Below are 25,406 nucleotides of genomic sequence, written 5' to 3'. Positions count from 1 at the left end.
CAGGGCGGACTGAGCCGGCCACAGACACACAAAATGTAGGCATGAAAACATGGACCGAGACCAGGGCCAACTCTCAATGGCAGGCACACCACTCTGAGTAATGGCTTCGTTTCTCCCTGCTCAACTGAATGGATATACCCTGTATTACCAAGGAGCATGGAGCTTTGGTCTTTGGCCCCAGGTACTGATGGAAAAAAAACTTAATACATAAATCAAAGGCCACACTGAATCGATTAATCTATCTATCTATCTATCTATCTATCTATCTATCTATACTATTCACTTTGTGACTTTATTCATCTCATTCTAGTCTAATGTTTGGAAGTAAAAATGGTCTCAGAAAGAGGAATAACTACATTCAGAAGTTAATAATTACATCTCACACCATTAATATCCTGATGATATAATGTAATATTTTACAAGTTTTTTAAAAAGCCAATTTTGCTAGCAGATTAATGCAATCATTGTTCATAAAATCAAGCAAGTAGTGGGCCATTGTTGCTGCCTATGCCTTTATTCTTCAAGCGTATTAGACTCTTGTGACTTCTTGGTAAAATTCTATGTTCTAAGATACATTTTCCTTGTTATACCAGCATGCAAATTAAGTAAATGAAGAACTATTTTTCCTATATTAGTATAAGAAGAGAGTTCTTAGCTACCAAGCAAGTTAATAATACACTAAAGGCACTCATTCTCTTAGGTGTCATTCAAATGAGGAAAGTAACTAACATTGAGCAAATTACAGCATCTCCATCCAAACGCAGCAAGTGCTAGAAGGGAGTGAAGGATGGACACCGACGATGCACTGGTTAAACAGCACATACTCGCCACGTTGAGCTTTCACGCCCCTAGTGCAACATTCATCTGCTACGAGGAAGGGAAGGCTTCCTAGCAAGGTTATTCTACTTGTTAATACGACACAGAAGCAGAAGGAGCTCTACAGTATGTCTCTCTTCTTGGAGACTAACAGGTTAGTTTCTCTAGGTAGGGCAAGCAGCAGAAGTTAGAGTCGATTAGGTGCTCTGCGGGGCTCTGCACGGCGTAGGACGCACATACGTTACCTCAGGACTTCCACTTTCTGCTGCATTTCGCTGCACGTGATCTGCAGGTCATGCATCATGGCCTTCAGCTCTTCCTCCTTCTCCGCTTGGCAAGGGACATCTCTTTGCTTAACTAAGGTAGTGACCCGCTCTCTCAGCTTCCTAGTCAGCTCCTGCAGCTTTTGTTTCTCCATTTCTAACTCTGCTATTGTGGCCTGACGTTGAAAATGTTTGTCTTGAAGTCCTAGGAGAGCAGAGTTTTCCTCTAAGGTAACTGGATTCTGTATTCTGGGCTTTTCTTGATGTGTCTCAATGGTTCTATGTACCCAGGCAATTTCATGCGTTTTTACTTTTTCCAAGAGCCGTGTGCTTCCCCGCTCAAGGCACTGGTTTTCTTGTTCACATTCTTCTATTATGTGACGCACACTTGTCACCTTGGGTATGCACTTTTCCAGTCTCTGACTGACTTCTACAACCTGTTCTGCAGGTTCGACCTCCAGGTTGTCCAAACGGGCTTCCCACAAGGAGAAGGAGTCACGACGCAGGATGGCCCTTTTCTGAAGTTCCTCAATCTTCCCTTGAAGCCTCAAAACCAGAACATTCAGCTCTTTGTTTTCTGTTCTGACCTTATCATAACTCTTCTCCAGGCTAACGTATGTTTCGGTCACTTCTTCCATTTTCTTTAGCTCATGCTGCAACCGAAATACTTCTGTGGTGAGCTCTTTGTTGCTCTCCAGAGCCTGGTCGTAGCGAGACTCCATCACTCGCAGCTCTTCTTGAAGGCAGTCATTTTCTTGGCTAGCATCTTCATATAACAACTTATACTTGGGAGATGCCTCTGGGATCCTCTCAAGCATCTTCAGTTTCTTTTTTAGGACAGAGACATCAAAAAGCAAGTCCTGCTTCTTTTCAGAGGCTCGGTCACAATCTGCCCGTAAGATCACTAGTTGCTGCTGAAGCTGACTAATCTGATTTTTTAGGTCCCAGGATTCAGTCCTGGTCTCTTCACTGTTTTCCAGCTCGGAAAGACTCTCCATAGAAGCTTCCGACTCTTCCACTTTGAGCTCCCGCCTCTGAGCAGAGCTGGTCCCTGTACTCCCCAGGTCCTGGGCGTCACTGTCTCGCAGATCACTTAGGACGCACTGCGTGTTTCTCCCATCTACTGGCTTCATTTGCTTTTGTGATGAAAATGGCTCCGTTTGTTCTTCAGAATTTCCAAAAAGCTCGGTAGCTGGCTCCTCTAACCAGGATGACATTAGTGACCCCGGCTCTAACTTTTGCAGCCTCCGCTGCAGTCTGGAAATTTCTGCAGCCATTGTCACATTTTCCTTCACTGCGCGTTCATGAGCTCTCTGCAGACTCAGGAGGACGTCTCCGTTTTCTTCCAGCAGCTGTTCCCCCTGTGCAAGCAGGGACAGGGCCCCATTTCCTTCTGCCTCCTCCCCTCCCACCTCCTGGTCACTACCCTGAAGCCCAGAGACAGGGGATGCTGCCTGCTGCAGGTCCCTGATTTGATCTCGGAGCCTGCGGATCTCTGCGCTCATCTCAGCCTGCTCGTGCTCCGCCTTCTCCCAGGCTGCTTGGTGCACGCTCTCCAGGGCCACGAGTTTGGCCACCATTTCCTGCTTCTCCTGGTCACACTCAGCATGCAGCCTCTCAAGCTGCCAGCTGGCCAGCTGCTCCGAGGCCCCCACTTGGCCCAGCACCTGCTCTCGGTCCCTCAGCTCTCTCTGGTGACTGCTCCGCAGCTTGCGGATCTGGCTGGACAGCAGGCTCTGCTGGCTCTCAGACACCTTCCGCAGGTCCCCCAGGTCCTGCAGCAATCGCTCCCTCTCCAGTACCATGCTGTGCAGGTGCTCTTTGTACGTCTTCTCCAGCATCTCCCTCTCCTGGGTCAGCACCAGAGAGGTTGCTTTCTCTCTCTGCAGTGTCTCCTTCAGCCGCTCCTGGGCTTCGGCGCACTCCTGGGCCAGCTCGTCCTTCTCAAACTCCCACTGGGACTTCTCCTCGCGATGCTGCTCCCCGAGGTCCTTCAGTTCACGGCGGTAGCGGCCCTCCAGGCTCTGCAGCGTGTGCTCACACCTTGCAATGACTTTCTCACAGTCAGCCTGAAAGCGGGCTTCTATCTGAGAGGCTCTTCTATTACACTCTGTTTCCATCTCTTCCCTAAATGTGGTCAACAGACAGCATTACTGAACCTGCTGCCAACTCCAGGAGCAAACGAAACACATTTCCCCCTGCAGAGAGGAGGCTGCCAAGCAAACAACCAAAATGCTCTCTACACAGGGTTTCAGCTTATTCCTTTGTGATCCATGTGCGCTGGCAGGGATCCCATTTTTGAGAGCTGAGACTGGCAGCCACAATTGGTATGGAAGACTTATCTCTCTCCAGGGGGATTAATGAACCAAATTCCCTAGCATATCTTGGCTGTACTTATGGATTTATAAACCACAGTCTTAAAGTGGGATTTCATATTCAGTGATCAAATGCACATTGACCTAACTTGGAAAAACTGTGTGTGTGTGTGTGTGTGTGTGTGTGTGTGTGTGTGAGAGAGAGAGACAGACAGACAGACAGAGACAGAGAGACAGAGACAGAGAGGGGAAGAGAGAGAGACAGACAGAGACAGAGAAAGAAAGGAGTTACTCTACTACTGAGCTATACTTCCAGCTCCTTTTATTTCTAGAAAGGGTCTCACTGAGTTGTGTGACCCTACTGTCTCAGTCTCTTGAGTAATTGGGATTATAGGTGTGCATCACCCCATTCCTTCCTTTTTATTACACATGTAATGTATGATATAAGCCACAGCAGTCACATTCATTCTGCTTGTGCTTATGTAATAAATCAGCACTGTGTCACTCAGGGCGGGAAACACCAGGGCCCTCAAATGTACTGGGATTTCACATGAGGAAGGTGAGCACGAACAGCCATGTCTGAGGGGAAATGAACTTTGCCCACAATCCAGTTTATAAATAGATTTTCTCAGAAAACAGGATGGAACTAGGAAGGAATCATACATGGAATCATTCTTTTTTCTTTCTTTTGAGACAAGGTGTTTCTATGTAATTCAGGCTTGAACTCACTGGGTAGCCCAGAGTGGCCTCAAACTCACAGTGATCCTCCTGCCTCAGCCTGAGATGAGTCTCATCTACCATGCCCAGCTGAGATCTTTTTTTTTTTTTAAATTTATTTATTTATGTGTGTATGTGTGTGTGTGTGGCCAGCTCAGCCCACCAGGGGGCGGGGCTGGCTGGCATGTGGCGCTGGGGGATTGAACTGCGGTCCCTGTGCTTTCCTGAGCTTGTTCTAAGTAGGTGCTTTAGACCACTGAGCCATCTCACCAGCCCCCCAGTTAAGTCTTAATACCAGGAATCCTTTCTTCCTTAAAGAACCAAGCAATTCTAGAACCCCAAAGCAGAGTAGTACGAACAAGGAAAGCTCTACAAGGACTCAACTCACCCCACGAGTCCTCTGCAGTCTGGTTTTACCAGGCCTCCTGCGCTGACTGGAACTTTAGGTGCCCCAGACAGCGATGGTGCCTGGGTTGCCCGGGTCCCTGGGCTTCCTTACCGTCCCTCCTGAAGTTCCCTCTGGTGCTTCTCCAAGAGCTCTTGCCTCAGCTCCTCCTTCTCAAGCTCGTGCTTCTCCTGCAGGTTCCGCAGCTGCTCCTGGTGCGCCCTCTCCAAGTCCTGCACCAGGCCTCGCACCCGCTCTTCCGTCCAGGCGCCGCTCCGGAGCCCTTCCCGCTCCTGGCCGAAGCCTTCCTCCGCCTGCCGCAGCCTGGCCTCGAGCTCCAGCTTGTGCTGCAGCCTTAGCTCCTCCTGCAAGCGACTCTTTTCCTCCTCAAAGGCCATCTGCAGCTGTTTGTTCTCCTCCTCATGCCTGCGACTGGCCTCCAGGTGTGTGTCCTTCAGCACCACCGCCTGCCCCTGCAGGTCTGCGACTTCCCTTCTCAGGTCACTTATCTGTTGCTCCAATGTGTGCATTCCACGCTCATAGTTGGCTTTCGTGGTCTCCTGCTCCTTTTCCCAGGTGACCCGGGTCTCGGCCTGCTGCTCTTCATAACGACGCACCTAAAGCCAGAGCACGAAACCACCACATGGTTATTCTAGCTCAGGCCATGGGAAGGAAGCAATGGGGACAGCAAGTACTTTTGTCCTACTTGAGGTATTTTTCTTCTACTTCCTAAGACCTGAGAAGACTTTACACATAGGTACCCTTTGACTTCCCATGATTCCTTTCCACATGCACACTGAGGGTGTTAAACTATATAAATAAGTTCAAGTATTTATTGAAGTCTTCAAGGGATTCTACAACTCAAGAGGGCAGAGTTGGGTAACACACAGTCCCCCTGGTATTCAGTGTGCACGGAAGTACGACAGCTAGAACACCACAAGGCAGAACATGAAACGTCAAAGGTAAAGGACACACAGCTACAATGTGACCTAGGGAGCCAGAAGAGAGAAAAATGGTATTCAAGAATGGCTTCACTTGATGTGAACACTGAAGGGAAGGAAATTTTCAAGAGGAAGAAAGAAATCATAGCGGCCTGAGCAAAAGAGGACATGGCTTGCTGGAGAAGAACAAACCACTCAGTCTGGCTGGAGGATCCGGCAGTTTATGACATGGACCCAGAGAAGACAGGGACCCATGTGGCAAAGGGCGGGCAGGCCAAGGACCAGAACTTGTACCTATTTTTGTTTTTGTTAGGCTACATCAAAAAGGCTTCTTTTGGTTTTATGAAGATGGCTTTTAGCAAATTGGAGATAACCACCTCCAAGCCTTGGATCCTATGTACATTTGGGAGAAGCCCTCTCAAGAGGAAAAGGCTTTGTCCTCGGCCTGAGGAAGTAGGTTTCTGGAGGTAACTGAACACGAGGGGAAATGCAGGGGATGTTGCCCTACAAGAAACAACTGGGAACATCTGTGCAAGTGGTGGTCTGAGTGCAAAGGAAGTAGGAAAGTGGACTGGTGGGAGGAACTCACTTGATCGTCTAGCTCCCGTCGCAGGCGGCACAAGTCCCTGTGGTGTTGCTCTTTCATCTGTTCGATCACCAGCTCTGCCTCAATGCTCATATTCAGCGGATTGCATTCTTCAGACTCGAGCCCTGAAAACACAAGGGACTCATGGGTCCTGCAGCAGGTTCCTTCACTAACCCAACCTGGCATCTGCAGAGGGGCATCTGTCTAACCCAGGAATAAGTTTCAGCCTGCACTGCAAGAGATGTGAACTACTAGGAAACAACAGAAGCCAAGAGGGCCCTTCTTTCTTACAACTAGAAATGAAGGTGAACAGACTCGTTCATGGACAGGAAGTGGGTCAAACCTTAGTAACCTTAAAAACGCCATCCTTCTGCATAGGGGGTGGGGCTAGGGGTGGAAAGTGTTTCTGAAAGGTGCTTGAGCCCTTTTTCATGTCACATGCATGTGGTAGTTTGCTCAAACCAACCAGCCTTCCATTCATGCAGCTCTTCCTCAGTGACACACTAGCAGAGGGAATGAAGGTGTCATAGGAAGGAATGGCCAGCCTAATGCTGCTGTGCTTTGAAGAGCTAACTTCATGGACCAAGACATCCAACCTATCATTCGACATTACAGAAGGCTGGGCATTGCCACAAGAGTTTAAATTATCATCTTAAAAACAAACAAACAAACAAACAAACAAACAGGTTCAGATTAGGAATCTGGATATAGCAGTGTGGGTGGAAGTTCTCCACTTGCCCATATGAGTTTACTTCTGTAACTGCCCATGAAGACTGAAGGGAAACAGAAGTTAAGGGTTGAATTAGCACAAAAACAAAAGTATTATGAGTACTATTATGCCAGGATCCCTTAGGGCAGGGAGATCCAAAATAGTCTTTTCATACAGGGGTACACAGGAGATGGGAGAAAGGTGTTTTTTGGGTCACAGGTCTACAAGCTGGGACTCCCCATCTTGTCCTGGGCCTTGTCTGCCTACACTGTGGTATAGTCCCAAGTGAGAAGTAACACATGGGTGTAACTCACCCCAAGATGGTGAGGCTTCATGCATGCATGAAGAGCACACCAGTGCATGAGATAAGCTTCAGAAATGGAACACGGTCAGTCGGCCTCCACCCTGACTACAGGGAGCAAGCCTAGAACCTGAGACAGGTCAGATTAAGGTCTCTTAGGTTCTACATTTTTACTCCCCTCTTGCTTCTACAATAAGTACAAGGAGGAGAGGAATAAAAGAGGCAAGTTATCAGGGGGGAGGAAAGAGCAGATGTGACTGTTGGATGGCTCCCCTTCCACCCTTGTCACTCAAAAGGAATGGATGGCCAGCCCTTATTTATCTTATTTGCCATTTTGCAGGAGCAATGCGAGCCTTTAGCACTGCTAGCACAAGAAAACCAGTTATGGATTCTATGGTCTGCGGCTGGCTCACTCTCCAAAACCATCTTCATTCCAGTGAGGCGCTCTCACAGAAAGGCAGGCGGAGCTGGGGGTGGGGTGTCAGTGGGAACTGTCTGAATTCTGGCACTCCAAAGGCCTGGGTTCTCAGATCGGAAGACTGTTTGTTTGTGTTAAACAAAGCAAATACTCTTGTGGGTTTGGTTTTCTTTTTTCATTCTTTTGTTGATGAGTATAAAAATCAGATAGAAATTCTCTTATAAAGACTTTAAAAACAAATGTGAAACTAGACCACAAGTGAGACAGCTCCGTAAGAGGAGTGCCCTCCCCGCTCCCAACCAGCCATGCAAGGTTGCCAAAGATTTGCAATTTTACACTCAGCCCTGGTTCCAAAAACATGGAGGGATCCTGAAAAAGACGGTGTCTGATGAGGCCAGAGAGATGGCTCAGTGGAATAAACGCTTCCCTGGCAAGCACAAGGGCCTGAGTTCAATCCCTGGTTACACACACACACACACACACACACACACACACACACACAAAAGATGTGTCTGACTGTGCTTACGCTGGTTGGGCTCAAGGCTGCTGTTGTTGCCACCAAGTTCTTCTGACAGTGAGTTCTTCAAGGGGAGCTTGAACACTCTGCCTTGAGCACGATATTCCTCCAGCTCAGACTCGAGTTCATCTACTTGGTCTTGTAATACCTGCAGTTTAAAAACCACCACAGGTCTTAGGTGTGACAGCAAAACCACAAGCAACAACAGCAACAGTATGTACACTGGACACCATCATTAAATTGGACGTCATCATTAAAAAATTTTGTGCTTCCAATAACATCATTAAGGAAGTGAAATGAACCCACTGAATTTGAGAAAAGTTTTGCCTGTTACATTATTTGTGAAAAGACTTGAAACTAGAATATATAGACTATTGTAACTCAGTAATAATAAACGCAAGGAACTCAATTTAAAAATGGGCAAAAGATATAAAGTTATTTCTTCAAGAATTTATACAAACCACCAATATAAAGATCCCAAGAAATGCAAATAAAAACCACAATGAGATGCCGTTTCACACCTACCAAGATGGCTAGAATAAAAAAGGCACACAATAACAACCGGTAACAAAGATGCAGTAGAGTAACTTGAACTTTATCGGTAGGACTGGTACAACCACTTTGGAAGAGATCTGCTACTTCTTCAGAAAGTTAAAAACAGACTGGCCATATCGCCCAGCAGTTTTACTGTGTAATACACATCCAAGAAAAATGAAAATATGCACACAAATTTTCTTTCTTTTTGTATTTTAGGGAAGGGTCTACAGGGTGTTCAGGGACTCACTACTAGATTGGACTCGTAGTGATCTGCCTGTTTACAGCCTCCCAAGAGCTGGGATTACAGGTGCATGCCACCATGCCCAATCTCTCACACAAATTTTCATAGCATTATGCATAATAGCGCCCACAACCCATAAGTCCACTAACTGACAAATGCACACACAAAAGGCGGCCCCTCCGCACAAACACTAGAAGGATGAAGCGCAGGTCATGCTACTCCATGGATGGGCCTCATAGATGTCATGCTAAATGAAGAATGCCAGTCATGCATCGGACACAATAACATTATATAAAATGCTAAGATGAAGCAAATCTAGAAAGATGGAAAGCAGACCCCAGTCACCCAGGGCCACAGAAGGCTGTGGCTCGGCGAGCAGGGGTTGCTTACACAACTGTGTGGATGTAATAAAAGACACCAAGTTGTGCAATTAAGTAGGTGAAATGCATGATATAGAAAGCTGTTTAAATGAAATGACTGGATTGGAGAAGATGGGGGAGGTCGTACTAATCCATTTTAATGATCAACCGATTAAATTTAAAGACATTTAAAGCAAATATTCTGCTTATAACCAAAAACCAGGCAGTAGAAGTGTTTCTTTTCTTTCCTCAAATAGGCATATGCAGTTCCTGAGAAAGCAGGCTAGAAATAACCTTAGAAAGAGGCAATGGCTTTCCTACCTCTGCATAAGTAATCTTTATCCAGAGTGCAGTCAGAACTCAGTTATCTTTACCTTGTCAAGCAAGTATTTTTGGTTTAAGGGGAAAAAATACCCTAAATTCCTAAGTGTAAGGGAGTTAATCTAAGAAAACAAACAGAGGTTACTCAATGCGAGTGTTTGTATCTCTCTTTTGGTAGGCACTGAGAATCATTTACCATGTCAAGAGTGATTTCTGCTTCATTTGCGTTGTGTACATGCTGAGAGCAATGTATTTGGAAGGGGGAGGCAATAGGCCCTGGGCCTGACTGCGGGTGATCACCGAGGGTCGCTCAGAAAGGCTCACTTTGCAATACACCATCACCAGGATCACGTATTTTCCTGGAAACCCCAGGAATTTCTGACCTCCATGAAAGGTAGCAGAGGTCCTTGTAGTTCGGCATGATGAATAATCATCTCACTAGCTGGCGCCCGAGTAAGTGCTTACATGTCCCTAGCTCAGTCCTAAGCACTTCACACATAGCCATTTGCTGAGTCTTCACAGCAACCCTCACTCAGGCTGGGTTCTCTTCCTTTTGTCCCCTGGATATGGAGAAGCGGGGGACCCGTGGGCTCAGGGGACTGCAGGTGCACCGCAGGGACCTGGGCTCCGCTCCCCGCACTCACCCTGCACTGCCGCTCGTACTCGCTCCTCATCTGCACCAGCCTCTCTTCTTGCAGAAAGAATTCAGCGCTACTGGGATCAAGGTCTCCGAACTAGAAAGGGAAGAGGGCAAAGCAGTCATTCTTCCCCCCAGCACCCCTCTGACCTATCACATACCAAATGGCCCGGTTTCTCATGACATGGAAGGAATGTGGCATTTAAACAGAAACACCACCAACCGGAAGCTGGGGAAGATGATGGATGTGCTTCACGCAGGCTGGGACCACCTCCAGAGCCAGGCAGTTTCCCTCGCAAGTGCCCCACTAAATGACTCCCCGCGAAAGGTACAACTTCCTTTAGGAAAGCACAGTCATTCCCTAATAAGAACGTTCCTGGCATTGCTTCTGTTCTTCTGAGTGAATGACATGTTGGGCAGCCTACCGGGGATCAGACATAGACAGATTTACCTTTTCTGCTAACACGTTTTCCAAATTGCGCTGAAGTTTGTTTGTCAGATTCTCGTACTCTGCCAGCTTTTCTGCATTTTCCAGAAGCTCATTTTCCAGACGACTGTTTTCCTGAGGAAATTTGGGGAAATTCAATGTGGCCGAGATGAAGAAATAAGCAAACTGTTTATACCATTTTATGCAAGGCATAAATCATTAAGAAAATGTGTCCATTAGGAAAGCTGTAACATAATTGGAAACACAAGTAAATATAACAAAGTTGCCATCTATCTCAGAACCCTAAGTCTGCCTTTAAAAAAACAAATTGTGTAGCACCCTACTGTCTAGTTTTAGCCACCAGCAGCCACAGGGAGGTAACTGAGCACATGAAATATGCCTAGTGCAAACCGCGCTGAGCTCTAAGTATAAAATTTATACCAGTCTTCAGAGACAACAAATATACGTAGCTCAATAATAATTTGGGGGCTGTGGAGATAGTTCAGCGGACTAAGTGCCTGCTTAGGCAAGTGCAAGGACCCGGGTTCGATCTCTGGCACCACATGCCTTGCTGGCCCCAACCCTGGGCGCACTGAGCCAGCCATTGAGACCAGGCGTGGTGGCGCATGCCTGCAATCCCAGCACTGGGAGGCTGAAACAGGAGGATCACTAGGAGTCTTGAGCTGAGTAGTGAGACCCTGTAACAAATAAAATTAAAGAATAAATTTTTATATATTGAATAAATTTCAAAACGACAAGGCTTAAGGAATACTAGATGAAATAAAATGATTGAAATGAATTCCATTTTTTAATATGCTACTTGAAAATTTGAAATTATGTATGTGTCTTATTTTTAGTATTCCACAGGGCAACACTACAGTAGACTACTGTAAGTGACATGAAAATACTCACAATATATAATCAAATGAAAGAAAATGGGCTATAATGCTTTCAGCAAGAGAATTCAGAAAACCTATAAAAAAGCAGGTAACTCTAACATTAATTTTCACTTATTGATTCTACAGTTTACATTTAACTTATAAATTTACTTTGGATTTAAGGCTATAGAATGTTATACAAGTTGTTCATAATTTATGTTTAAATTGTAATAAAATAATACATCAATTGATACTCATAAAGGTTTTTTTTTTTTTTTTTTTTTTTTTTTTTTTTCCATTTTACAGGCTCTGTATATAAGGAACCTTTTGGAACCACATTTGTTTAAAAGAAAAAAAACCATACAGACATGCCATTTGCCGTATTTTCTTCTCCAGCTTTAAAGGCTGATTGGAAGAATGATATTTTCAAAGTACATTTTGCCAAAAGAATACAGAGCCAATATATCTTTAATATATTCTAGTTCACACCCTCATATAGCAATATGGAGTAAAAAAGAATATACTTAAAGCATTTAAAAAAAAATACTACCCTCCCCTAATGTGCCAGTTCGATGACTCTAGGCTTTCAAAGTGAAGATGCTAAACTTAGATGCTACAGTAATGAGGAGCAATTTGTGTGTCCCTGGACCTGCTGTGCTTTGAAAATGGACAAATCAGATATTGCTTCTGACACAGGGAACACTGGGGACTGCAGGAGGGAGCAGACGTGGATACAGCTTGATACACTAATAAAGGTACTAGTTCCTAGAAACAGGAAAGTCAGTATGTGGGAACAATCAACTGATTTGGCCTGCAGTGTTGGGGAAAGCAGGGAAGGGGCGCAAAAGTGCTCTGGCCCGAGGGACAAAGGGAGAGGAAGGAAAGCGTAGAGGGCAGGGGCTGCCCTGCCGCAGGAGCTGAGGCTACAAAGCTGGGCCCTCCTTCAGCAGCCTTGGCCACCTGTACTCTGAGGGTATCAGCCTGATAACAGATCTTTGGAAAGGCGACTCCAATGGCCATAATGGGATAGGAGAGATGGAGAAAATGACTTTCAGGGACATACAAGAACCAGCTGATATGCTGAGCTGTAAAAGGCTCAAGTCAACAATTTCTGACATTGCCAGTCCTGCAGATAACCCACTACTGTTATGGACTACTGGACTATAATGGATTACCTTGCTGAATTCATGTACCTACAATATATGAATGGCAATGGAATACCCATCTCTGATAAAAGTAAACAAAAAAGGGGGATATAAATGAAGGACCATTTTGTAGTGGAAAAAAATATATCTGTATATACAAAATAGTTAGCATATAGTTACTTTCTCTTTATTCAATGAGAAGAAAGTTTTGAACTAATAGTGTTTAGACAAGATAGCATGTCAGCATCTTGTACTATAACTGCTACAAAGACAATAATATGCAATGTATTAATGATTGTAACTGTCCTACTAACCTGTTTTGAAACTGTCTCATTGCTACTTCTTTCTCAATAAAATTTATAAAAAAAGAATCAGCTGAGAAACCTCGATGAATTCAGAGCTCAATCAGAGGCTGAGGAAACGCAGAGGGTGGGCACAAATCGAAGGCACTGCAGAGCCACAACACAACTTAGAGATGGATGAGTGATAAAAGATGACATCAATCGAGATTTTTAACTTCTAGGACTAAACATCGTGTCAATGTAAATTAGGCAGAAAATTTAAGAGACGAAACCATTGCATGGGTGGGGAGTGGCGACTGGCTCAGTTTTTGATGTGTGGTGTTTCAGGAGGGTTTTATGATAGCAAGGGAAGCCAACAGTCCCCGCTGGTAACTTAGGAAACATAGTCTGAAGAGGGGCCTAGCAGTACCCTGTCATATGTGGGTCTTGACCCAGCTGGGTAAATGTACAATAATCCTCACAGTGTGCCAGTGGGGACATGGTGCCCTGCACAGCTGGGGCTTCCCAGGTGGAATCCCCAGCAGTGACCCAAACCCCAACATGAAAAACGCGATTACCTTTAACGAGAGGGCAAGGCGGTCCCGGACGTAGTTCTCTTCCGTTTTGGCCTTCTCGATTTCCTGCTCGAGTTCTAAGCGCTGCTTGCCCACCTGTTGCAGGATTTGCTCTCTCTCTTTTCGGAGCTCATTCTTTAAGGCTGCTATGCGCTCCTTGTACTCTTCATCGAGTTTCCTGGGAGGAGAGGAAATCTGAGTGGGTAAAATTCTCTGGAGAGCTCGCGAGGATCCACCCATAATGGAAGTTGAGTTACAGAGATGGAAAGCACTCTGAGAATACCCACTGTGAGCCGCCTGCCCTTAGACCTGGCCGCACCTAAATCTCAGCAGCCCTAGCTGGGCACAGCACTGTGGGAAGCTGAGGCAGGAGGATGGAACATCTGAGTTCAGTCCAGGCAATTTATTTTTTCAAAAAAATATTTATTTATTTATTTTTTGTGTGTGTGTGTGTCCAGCTCAGCCCACCAGGGGGCGGGACTGGCTGGCATGTGGTGCTGGGGATTGAACCGCGGTCCCTGTGCTTTGCTAAGCTTGTTCTAAGTAGGTGCTTTAGACCACTGAGCCATCTCACCAGCCCCAGGCAATTTATTAAGAGAAAATCTGTCTCAAAAAAGCAAAATAAAACATGCCAGGTATCATGGTACACACCTATAGTCTCAGCACTTGGGAGGCTGAGGCAGGGGGATCACTGCAAGTCTGAAGCTAGTCTGGGCTACCGAGTGAGATGAGGGCCAGCCTCAACTACATAGTGAAAGCTTGTCTCAAGAAGGCAAAAAAAAAAAAAGAAATATAAACAAAACAAAACAGAACAAAAATCATGCCAGCTGGATATGGTCAAAGAGGCAGACGGGTGCTCTGTGCTGGCCCTGCAGCTGCAGATGCCCTGCCCAGGGTCACAGGGGTGGGGACGGCGCCGGGGTCTTGCCCTCCGGGTCGCACCTGAGGTTGTACTCATTTCGTCGCTCTATGGCCGCATGGTGATCGTCCACTTCTGAAGCCATTAGGGACTTGAGTTTCTCGGCTTTGTCCAGGTCTGACCGGAGCTTCTCTTTTTCTCTGACCACCTGATCAACTCGTTCCCTGGCATCAGAAGCGAGCTGAGTTAATGAGGGGCTGTGTCTAAGCAACAAATAGACCCCAGTGAAGCTCTCCTGTGGCTGGCTTTGATGCAAAACCAAAACGACAACTCAAACCCTTCCCAAACAGAGAGGTGTTTCGTGGCTCCCTTCAAAAAGCTGCAGACCACTCGCAGTTTCTCACTTCCCTGCAGCGGGGGGCGGATCTGCGCATCGTTACGGGAGAGGAGCGTGACTGCTTATGGAATAGGACAGCCTCTGTGGAAGGCACACGAATGACCCACCAGCCAAGCAGGGAAGGGAACGGACAGGGGAGGCTTCCACTCAACTCACAGCAAATGCCGGATCTCAGCCTTGAAGCTGGCCAGAGCCGCCTGATGAATGCCATTCTTCGTGACCAAAAGCTCATTTTCAAGAGCCAGAGTCAATTCTGTCAAGTTGACACTCCCGTCAAGGCTGAAATCCAAGGCCTAGGAATCAGAATAAGGCATGAGGTCAAGACAAATCACAAGTTTTTTTCTTTGAAAAACAGGAAAATGTGAAGCTTGGGCAAATTGCAAGAACTGATACAGTCTAGGTCTCGGATGACTCTCTTTCTTTCTTTTTTTAATTTGTACGTATTTGCCACAGGGTCTCACTCAGTTTGGACTCACAGTGATCCTCCTGCTTTCAGACTCCCCAGTGCTAGGATTATAGGCATGTGCTACCACGCCTGGTCTTAGTGGCTGCACCTGGGGGTAGGGCCAAGGCAGCATGTGGTGTGGGAGATCAAACACAAACCGGGTCCCTCCACTTGCCGAACAGGTGCTTAGACTGCTGAGCTATCTTGCCAGCCCTTTCAGTTTCTTTTTTTTAAGTATTTAGTACAGGGCCTTTAGGGTCTCACTACACAGATCAGACTCAAAGTGAGTCCCCTGTTTTTAGCCTCTCAAGCACTGGGATTATAGGTGCATGCCAACATGCCCAGTCTCAATCACCTTTTCAGCGTGCCCTGGGGGTGGGGCTGGCACTGCACACTGGGGATTAAACCCTAGTCCCTTTGTCTGCCTAAGCAGGTGCTTTAGTCTGCTGAGCTATCTGGCCAGTCTTCTGTTTCTTTAATGAATGCTGACAATCTTCACCTATGTTTCTTCCTAAGGAAAGCAGAACATGGTAATTTGTGTTTAAAAAATACCATCTGGCACTCTCCCTAAACAGAATATAACACTAATCTTTACCAATGCAATATCAATGAGAAACATTTTTCACATCAATAATTTGGCAGTTAAAAACATGGATGGTTTTTACTTTCCCATGAAAAAGTTCCACGGAAATTAAAGGAAGTAGGAGTAGTTACATCTTGTCTCTGAGAGTCTGTGAACAGAATAATCATTAAAGAGAAATCAAATCAAATCACAGTTTTAAAACAACTGAATTTTGAACCCTTCTCGGATGTGCGATCTTTTGTCCCAGCTAAAGTGCCGTACCTTGAGGATCTCCTGGCTGTTCTCAATGCCCTCCTCTTGCCATGTGTCAAGTATTCTCTCCACAGATGCGTGGCCCATCCCATCATCCAGGCAGGAGAAGACGCGGAAGCCAATGGTACTTGTCATCACCGATGAGGTCGTCATACGACGTCCACTTTCATCAAAAGACTGGAAGAAAGAGAACTGAACAAGCTCAGGGGACCCCGGGCACTTCAAGTAGATGTGAAGACTGGAACTGGCTAGCCCTGAACACAAAAGACAGAATTTACCTTACACTGTTGGGGGAGGGAGGAGTCATACCCTGCTTTTGGTTCTTTAGTCAAGACTACAAAAACTATTAGAAACAATCATTCTGAGACAGTTATTTGGCATAGACAAGCTGTGTCTCTGCTTAACCCCATTTCTCTTCTGACCCTGAGCTGTAAGAGGCATAATCACCAGCCTTCCTAGCCTGTAATTTATGGTCATTTTCAAATCCAACTTTTCCTTCCTAAGAGCTGAGTCTTTCTTGTTCTCCTGTGTTTTGTACAATCTCCTTGGTCTGCTGCTTCAGACAACAGCTCGAATTGTTATCAATTATTAAATGGGTTCTTCTCACACAAAAAATGCTGTTTACATACCTGCATGGAGAGATGCCGCTTCAACTGTCTGTAAGGAGTAGACGCTGATGGTGGAAGGGATTTTCCATTTTTAAACAGACCATTGAAAAAATCCTCTACGCTCATTGTTCCATCAGGATCAAGATTATGAAATACTTCCTCGAGCATCTGGAGAAAAGTAAGCATGTATTTTATTAAAATTTTTTTCTTTTCATTTAATTCATTGGATACAGGGTCTCACTATGAAGTTTAGGATTCACAGTGATCCTCCTGTCTCTGCCTCCCCACTGCTGAGATTATAGGTGTGCACCACCAAGCCCAGTTTTGGCTGCTGGCACAGCGTGCCCAGGGTTCCAGGACTGGCGTGGCATGCACTACCGGGGATCGAACCTGGGTCCTTGTGCTTGCCAGACAAGGTGCTTAGTCTGCTGAGCTATCTCCCCAGCCTCATCATGTATTTTAAATCTCCTCTAAAAATAACACAAGACCCAAAGTGCACCTATGACCTACCGACATAAGCACCGCTGTGCATCAAGACCCCTCAAATATACTTATGGCCCTTTATTCTCACTTCAATAAATTTATTCCCTTCCAGTAATGATCTATCTTCTTATACAAACTAAATAAAGGTCTACTTTATTTTATTTATTTATTGTATTTAGGACAGGGTCTACAGGTTATACAGGGTCTCACTGCGTAGACCAGACTTGTAGTGATCCTCCTGTTTACAGCCTCCCAAGTGCTGGGATTACAGGTGTGCACCACCACACCCAGTCTTAATCACCATCTCAGTGCACCCTGGGGGCAGGGGCAGGTGCTTTAATCTGCTGAGCTATTTGGCCGGCCCTTACAAACAGTTTTATGTAACTTTTAGTATAACTTTTTTTTTTTTTTTTGGTACTGGGGATTGAACTCAGGATCTTGTGCTTGCCAGGCAAGCACTTATGCTGCTGAGCTATCTCCCTGGCCCGACCTACTTTAAACATTTCCATAATCTTATGAAATTTAGAAATTATTTTCTTTTTACTCCCACTCCTGTAACAGCTGATCTTCAATGCAGTTACATATTATTCTTGCAAATTAAAAACAAAAACAAAACAAAAAAAAAACTACTTAAAGACACTTTCCAAGTTTAGCAATAGAAATTAGCTTTATTTCTTGTAAAGATATTTGAAAAAAATATTTATTTGTTTAGTTAGTTATTTGGTACAAAGTCTTGCTATTTAGCTCAGACTCATAGTGATCCTCCTATCTCAGCCTCCCCAGCCCTGGAATTACAGGCATGTACCACCACGCCTGGATTCAGGCCAGCACACTGCGCCTGACGTTCCCAGGCCAGCAAGACGTGTGGTACCGGGGAATGAACTTGGGTCCCTGTGTTTGCTAGGCAGGTGCTTAGACTACTGAGCCATCTCCCCAGCCCCCACTGTGCCTTTAAAGTGTGTTGATTCTACATGATGTTTGGTTTATACAGAAGTTTTGAAATTGGTAGCCTAAAAGACTTTGTTCTGGGACAGACTGCAATGATCTAAAAGTCTAGAACCTTATTTAAAACAACACTAAATACGTTGGGTTTTTGTTTTAATGCATTAGCCAAGAGAGACAAAGACTGGTCAAGATCCAAGAGATATAAATACTAGGGACTTATGACTATTTGGGGGCAATAATCAGGTAGTTCTTAAGTACACATCTGTAGGCACACATCTACAGTCCCAGCATTCAGAAAGCTAAGGCAGGAGGACTTCCATGAGCTCGAGGCCTGCCTGGTCTAAAGAATGAGTTCAAAGTCAGCCTAATTACATATCAAGAACCTGTCTCGAAAAAACAACAAAACTAATCAAGTAGTTCTCATAGGGTAGGGAAAGGGGAGACAGGAGCATCACCCTATGGAGGGGTTGTCTGGGAAATAATGTGCTTCCTAACACCCCAAAGGGATGGGGAGGGGTCCTAACACCCCAAAGGGATGGGGAGAGGAAGGCAGGGCAGGCAGCACGAATCACTGGAGTCAAGAGACGAGGAGGAAAGGGGGAGGCTTCCTGTTGGAAGGCATCTACCTGCTACCCGGTGGGTACATTTGTTCTGCAGGAATGTGTGCCTACCGAGAATGAAAAGGAAACTTCTTGGAGATCTTATAAAAATGCACATTTCTGCACAGGAGGGCTGAGGAGGGGCCTGAGGTTCTGCACGCCTAACAAGGCCTCAAGACAGAGTGCAGGCCACTGGACAGAAAGGCGACAGAAGCAGCGACAGATCCACTCTTGCTGCTTGTTGGGTTCACCCTAGCACACAACTGGACTCCCTCTCACATAGGCTGACACCATCTGCTAACACGCCCTCTAATCATTCATATTCACTTCTTAAATCCAGACTACAGCTATGATTCATATCTCAAAGTTGATCTCACTCTTTATGCAAACGCTCAGCACATTCCCATTATCTCAAAAAAAATTTTTTTTTTCCAATTCACATCGATAGGAAACATCTGTCTCCACTTCAGAGCAGACTGGAGATGGTGGAAAGCTCTGGACGATGCAATCATTTCAAATAGAGAATCCTGTGAGCAAGTCAAAGGCGAGGTATCTGGGCCAAGAGCCAAAGTGGCCAAGATGGCAGCATTTCTGTCTTCGTCTCATCCACCCAAAGAGCACCTTCTGCAGGAGAAAGCGCCAGCACCATCAAAGCAAGCATTACTGGGATGAGCCAGGGATGCTGACGGAGTTCCCGGGGTGCCTTTCAGCTCTCTGGCCACGCTGTTTGGCCTTGCACCCTTGGGCGAATCCGTGCGGCTTCTGGGTCCTCTGAAGCATCCACCATCCGACCCACTTATGCTGGAGGAGAAGGGGCAGCCCACCAGTTACTTTTAACTGCAGCAGACAGATGCACAGAAAAGAATGCAGAGGAAACGAGCAGGTGGGCAGGAGCTGTGTCTGGAACTGGGGAGAGGCTCGCATGCCCCTTGACATCCCAGCCTGGTCCGCGGATGTCTGATTTCCTGATGTAGTTAAGAAACAACATGCTGGGGTAGGGGGTCCCAAAACAGATGCCCACAGAGCCCCAGGGATGAACCAGGCAGGACGGCCGGAGCGCGTGTGAAAGGGGCAAAGTAAGCCAGGTGCACACACAGCCTCTCGTCCTCCAGGCCAGCAGTTTCTCCCTGTCTGCAAAGCGGAGCCAAAGCCTTGGATTTTAGAAAGTCTCCTAAGCCTGGGCATGGTGGCACACGCCTGTAATCCCAGCTCTTGGGAGGCTGAACACAGGTGGATCACTATGACTCTGATCTATGTAGTGAGACCCTGTACTAAAACACACACACACACGCACACACACACACACACACACACACATCTACTTCTAAAGCATGTATCACAAAGTTCAATTTTGTGTTTGTTTGTTTAAAGCTCAATTTTGAAACCACCAAACAGACCTAACTCAATCACCTTTGGATAGATGCAGGAGTTTGCCATTCCTGCCCTATGGTTCTCCTCAGTGCAGGAGAGCTGAGGGCTGTCAGAGTCAGAGCTACACGCACGACCGTGATCACAGCAGCACGGCTCATCGCCGCTCGAGCTTGGAAGCAGCCTATACATCCATCAACCGATGCACGGGCAAAGAAAATGTATTTATTCACTAAGGACTACTACTCTGCCATAAAGAAGGATACACAAGTCATTTGTAGGAAAATAAATGTACTCCAAGACTATAATGCTGAGTGAAATACATCAGACATAGAAGCGTGAAGATCTCACAACTTCTAAGAGAAACTCGAAGTACACATAATTTTCCAAAAGCAAAATAAAAGACAACATGAAATAGGGAGATAGAACTTTTGGAAATGGGAGGGGGACCTTGGAATGGAGGAGAAAGGAAGGGTACTAAAACGAATTAAGCTAGGTGCAGGGGCTGGGGGTTCGATCCCCGGGCCTGCAGTGCTGAGACGGTGATTGAGACTGGGTGTGGTGGCACATGCCTGTAATCCCAGCACTTGGGAGGCTGTATACAGGAGAATCACTGTGACTCTGATCTAGTAGTGAGACCCTGAACACCCTGTAGACTCCTCCCTAAAATACAGAAAAATAAATAAAAGAATTAGGCTACGTTAAGTACACGAAGCAATTCCTCAGATGGATGTGAACATTACATGCTGTAAATGCGTACTCATCAAACAGATTAGGAAGCCACTGAGCTAGCTGTCCCCGCGGCACGGTGGGGAGGAGAGGCCTCCCTCCTCCTCGCTGCTGTACAGCGAGTGGTGACTCAGGCTCCAATTGCTCACAGCTGTACAACTGCAGGATTCCGAGCCGCCTGTTAAAAGCATTGTCTTGGGCTCCACCTCCTCAGTAGTTTCCAGTTAGTAATAAAAAAATACCACAGAATCCCACAACATGTCTTGAGGAGGTTAAAAAAAAACAAAAACAAAAACAAAAAAACAAACCCAAACCAACCCTCAGGCACTGTGTAGCAGCCATGTTCAATAACCAGCACCGTATTTCTCCCTGGACCAGAGGCAGACGATCAGACAGGCCTATCTTGGCTCGGGTTTGGAGGATGCGGTGGCTGACACGAAAGAAAAAGCAGCTCCCCACCAGTGGCTACCATTTACCCTGAGAATTGTCTTTAGATGAACCATCCAAGTTTGCGCGCTATTTCTTGACCAAAGCAACCCAAATGTCTGCGTCCTGCTCTGGTTTATAAATCAGGACGGACTTAGTTTAGGACGGATGTGGTTCAGCCATCACTGAAAAATAAGTCACCCTGAGCCATTAAATGATGATGGAATTCCGGCCACATACATAAAGGAGAAGGGGGAAATCTGCGAGCCGGGCTACTTGGAAGCTCTTTGATGAAAATCTCTTGGTTAGGACAAATAATACCACTTATCCCCTGTGTAAGAACACAGCGTGGTTTCAGACAAAATTATAACCAGAGATTCTGAGGCTACAACAGCAGCCCTAACCTCTAACTCTCTTCATCTTTACTTTTAGTGTTTTGAAAGACATAGCTTGGAGTTAACTATATTCTTATGTTTCATAGCTATTTGTGCATTTGGGCCTGTGGAGCGCTTCTTAATTTTTTTTTTTCCCCTGGAAATAGTAAAGTTCAAGCATCACCAAGTAAGACCCTGTTAGATGCACCCTCAAGAGTTTTCTTTATCTTTCTAAGACAACCGACCTACTTTTCTCCATTTCCTTGAGACTGGGACATGGCTGTGGTGCCAGGCCACTCCCTGTGACCCAAGCTGTCTTCACGCCTACATATGAAGGCAGCTGAGGTCCCACGCATGCCCTACGCATGTTCGCTTGCCCTACACATTGCTCAGTGTGTGTTCGCACCCAGGGAAGACATGAGAAAAACCTAGACTTATCAGCCTGGCCTTCCAACTCAGCCCCTACCCCTTTCATATCTGTGGGACTCTTGTGTCCCGTGTAGCCCTTGCTCCACATGTTCTCAGTTTATTCCAACTGACACCTCTAGGGACATGTGTGACACACAGGGGCTGCACTCTGCTGGCGTCTGGTGGTCTCAAGCGTAACAGCTTAGCACACGGCATTCACCCAGCGTCCGCCACCGTCAGCCCTGCTTTTCTGTAACACAAGTTTCTCAAACACAAAGTCTTCGAGTCGGACCTCTGAGGAGAACGTGCCCTCTCTCCTGAGGTGCAGGGAGCCATGATGTGGCTGTGGCCAGCTCGGCTCTCAGTGACATCATCACGCCGAGCCAACATGTACGGCAAAGCTCACCTCTCCATCCACGTTCTGCAAACCGTACTGCTCGCAGATGGAGACTAGCTTCTTCCGGTTGAGGTGGCCATCGCGGGTGATCCCCAGGTCCTCGCAAACCTCCTGCAGCTTCTCTTCTATCCAGTCTTGGGGAGGGGAGGACCCACTCTGTGAGGCGTTCAGGTCATCTGGATTCCAAAACCTTAACTGACCTGAAATTAATGCATACATAAATGTGACCAAAAGATACACTGAATATATATTTAATTGCCGTAAAAAGCACGTTGCCAGGAATCATCCCCACGCTCCTCACTCTCAATTTGAACCCACTGAACCCGTTGTCCTTGCCGCTTTCTGAAGCAGTGGCGGAAGTCCATTTCCTGAGTGTCTTTAGCAGGGCCGCCATGCGTTGATGTACTAAATGAAGATGTTCCCCTTGATGGTCCTTCTGACTTAGGGAAAGAGCCAGGGGCCTCACGGTGCTAGATCCAGGCAATAAGGTAGATGGGGGGGGGCACTGTAACATTTGGCCCTGGGGAGCAGAAGCCCCTGGAGTTTTGACCACAGCTCATAAGACATGAAAGAGGTCTTCCGGAACTGCTCCAGGAAGCAGCGGAAACAATGGGAAGCGTATTCAAAGCGAGGATTAATGGCAGTGTGTCTTTTACTGCAATGGATTTTAAAAACGTAAACATTCAGCACATAGGTCAACCACGACTTTTATGTTGTCTCCCAAGTGAATTATAAAAAAAAGTACCTATTTACAAAGAGAAATGTATTCTTTGAAAATAAATACTTTAAGAAAAAGACTGTATGCGCATGTTGATCCTCTTTGACTCTCCTGAACGTCTGACGTAACGGGACCGTCTGCAGCCAGCACGCACGTTCTTGCTCTGAGGCACCATCCCCAGTAAGAACTATGTCCTGCCCACCACCACACTGTCAGAGATCTCTTTAACTGCAGCTAAGGATGCCTTGAGCTCAGCCTGTCCAGTGATCTTACAAAAAGGGTGGCTGAGAGGGATCCCCAAAGCGTCTAAGCCCTGGCTCAACTACAGCTTCCAGACTGGTTTATTTATGCTTTCTAGCGTGAGCTCTAGGGCATCGTTTATTAAGAAGAAGAAGGAAATAATTTCATAATGAATGTCTCAAGGTCTGCCTGTTCCTAAAATCTTTACATATGATATTCTCACCTACAGAATCCAACTTGAAGGAACAAAAAATTGTAACTGGCCAGTTCCTAATTAGCTGCCTGAAAGATAAGGTCTAGCAGAAGACAAGAGTCAAACTATGTATTTTTTTATTTTATTTTAAATAATTATATTGAGAAACAAATAGCAATGAGACAGTTTCAAAGCTGATTACGTATTTAAGGGTCAAGACTATTCACTTTCTATTAAAAGTTCCCACTTCTAAGCCATCCACTGACAGAGCCGTAAAGCCTTCACTTTAATGTGAGATAATTGCAAGTACAATTTTGTGAGCCCGGAAGAGCCTGCGAGACAGGAGAGGAGCACTTAGTGCCATCCTTGTTATGTGCTGGCAGAAATTAAGCCGGATCACTGCTGTGCTTGTCCAGGCTGGAGAGAACACACTGTAATTACATCTCAGCGTGGAAATCCCAGGTAGGCGGGAAGCGGGCTGAGCCCCTGACAGCAGAACCCCTGCGCCCCCTGGCGGCCATAGGGGCCACATGTTCCTATGCTTTTCAATAATTTGAAACTTGCCAGGGGTGTATTCTCTTCTTTAAGATTTAATTTATTTTATTTCATAGAGTACAAAAAATGATTCAGAGTTTCAAAACAAAATGATAGTAATTAACAGTGGCTATTGTATTGTACATTGTTACCTTAATATGTCTGTGATTATACACACAGGCGTGCAAAAATTGATCAATTAGGCATTAGCTTTTCCAATCTTATTCAGATAAACTTGAGGCTTTTCTAGATAAATGGATGTAACTACAGAACATACTTGTAAGTGAAATAAATCAAACCCGCCTGTGTAAACATTGTATAGTCACCCTAGTGCCAGAGGCATGTTTTAATAGGGTACTATTTAGGTTAGCACTATTCGAAAATTAATTGGAATGTCTGTACAGAGAGCAATTAGTCTGTAAGTGGAAATTTACATCTTATTTGACATCTTTTGCATGCCATTAAAAACCAGGATTTTTACAACTTTGAACTACCCATGGGGAATGATTTTCTGGGGCTGCCGCTCCTCATGTGAATTCCCCAGCAGCCTCCAGCATCAGATGCAGGCAGGCAGGCAGGCAGGCAGGCAGGCAGGCAGGCAGGCAGGCAGGCGGTGTAGTGTTAGCTACCAATAACCCGGCGTTATTTTTTAGTAACGGTCTTCCGCACGCCCGCCCGCACGCACGTCCGCACGCAGCTCTTACCTTCTGCTTCGTATTCCTCACTGCCTTGCGTCTTCCAGTGCTAGAGAAGGCAAGAGACAGTTACTGTGCTTTGGAGCTTAGTGAACAAGAAACTCCTGGCTTTTGCTAGAACACTCTCTGGCTCCTAAATCATCCCTGGGTGAGTCTCAGGATTCTAGGCCCCACACTTTCATTAAGTATGGTTCTGTTCAGCTAAGCATCCAGGCAAGAGCAAACCTGTAAGAGGTGATCTTCTGTAGGGTCCCCCAGAGATCCATCCTTCCCCCACCTTTTCAGTAGTAAGCCCTATCACCACAGGAAACCAAGCCAAGGCAAGCATTCAGAATCCATCAACCAACGAGGATGGAAGGCATGCATTTATGACTTTGTTTTCCAGCAGGCAAATACAGTGTTCATTGTACAAAGCCTTCGGAACACAGCCGTGACTAGAACAAACATATTTCCTGTTGCAAGAACTATACAGGCTGGTCAAGACGAGCAGAGGAGAAAACAGGAAGTGTAACAGGGTACTGCTTTTTCTTGGCATGCAGGGGTGGATGGCTGTGTTTTCAGTGCCGGATGCTGAACTCAGGGTCTTATGTATGCTAGAAAAGCACTCTAATGCTGAGTCACACCCCTAGCCTCTGGGTAGGTAGTTTTGTTGTGTTTCCCCCCCTGTATTTAGGGTAGAATCTACAGGGTGTTCAGAGTCTCACCATGTAGACTGGACCCATAGTGATTCTCCTGTTTATAGCTTCCCAAGCGCAGGGATTACAGGAGTGTGCCACCATGCGCA

At 46.0% G+C, this 25,406-nt stretch overlaps 1 protein-coding gene across 1 annotated transcript in view; it reads right to left on the bottom strand.

Annotated features, from left to right (window-relative positions):
• The window catches only part of Nin (ninein), a 94,424-nt gene that overhangs the window by 23,133 nt on the left and 45,885 nt on the right, over nucleotides 1-25,406 (bottom strand). Inside the window, exons 5-17 of the mRNA XM_023723736.1 lie at nucleotides 24,632-24,671; nucleotides 22,252-22,442; nucleotides 16,535-16,681; nucleotides 15,915-16,082; nucleotides 14,782-14,918; nucleotides 14,312-14,452; nucleotides 13,373-13,547; nucleotides 10,515-10,625; nucleotides 10,071-10,160; nucleotides 7,978-8,116; nucleotides 6,027-6,148; nucleotides 4,611-5,113; nucleotides 1,062-3,206 (exon numbers count right to left, since the gene is read on the bottom strand). Of these exons, the coding sequence (XP_023579504.1) occupies nucleotides 1,062-3,206; nucleotides 4,611-5,113; nucleotides 6,027-6,148; nucleotides 7,978-8,116; nucleotides 10,071-10,160; nucleotides 10,515-10,625; nucleotides 13,373-13,547; nucleotides 14,312-14,452; nucleotides 14,782-14,918; nucleotides 15,915-16,082; nucleotides 16,535-16,681; nucleotides 22,252-22,442; nucleotides 24,632-24,671 (4,109 nt within the window). The remainder of the gene's footprint in view (nucleotides 1-1,061; nucleotides 3,207-4,610; nucleotides 5,114-6,026; nucleotides 6,149-7,977; nucleotides 8,117-10,070; nucleotides 10,161-10,514; nucleotides 10,626-13,372; nucleotides 13,548-14,311; nucleotides 14,453-14,781; nucleotides 14,919-15,914; nucleotides 16,083-16,534; nucleotides 16,682-22,251; nucleotides 22,443-24,631; nucleotides 24,672-25,406) is intronic.

The sequence above is a fragment of the Octodon degus genome, unplaced genomic scaffold (assembly GCF_000260255.1).
Source record: "Octodon degus isolate 3935 unplaced genomic scaffold, OctDeg1.0 scaffold00102, whole genome shotgun sequence".
Taxonomy (NCBI): domain Eukaryota; kingdom Metazoa; phylum Chordata; class Mammalia; order Rodentia; family Octodontidae; genus Octodon; species Octodon degus.
The sequence above is the reverse complement of the archived record's forward strand: the minus strand, read 5'-3'. Positions and strand labels throughout refer to the sequence as shown.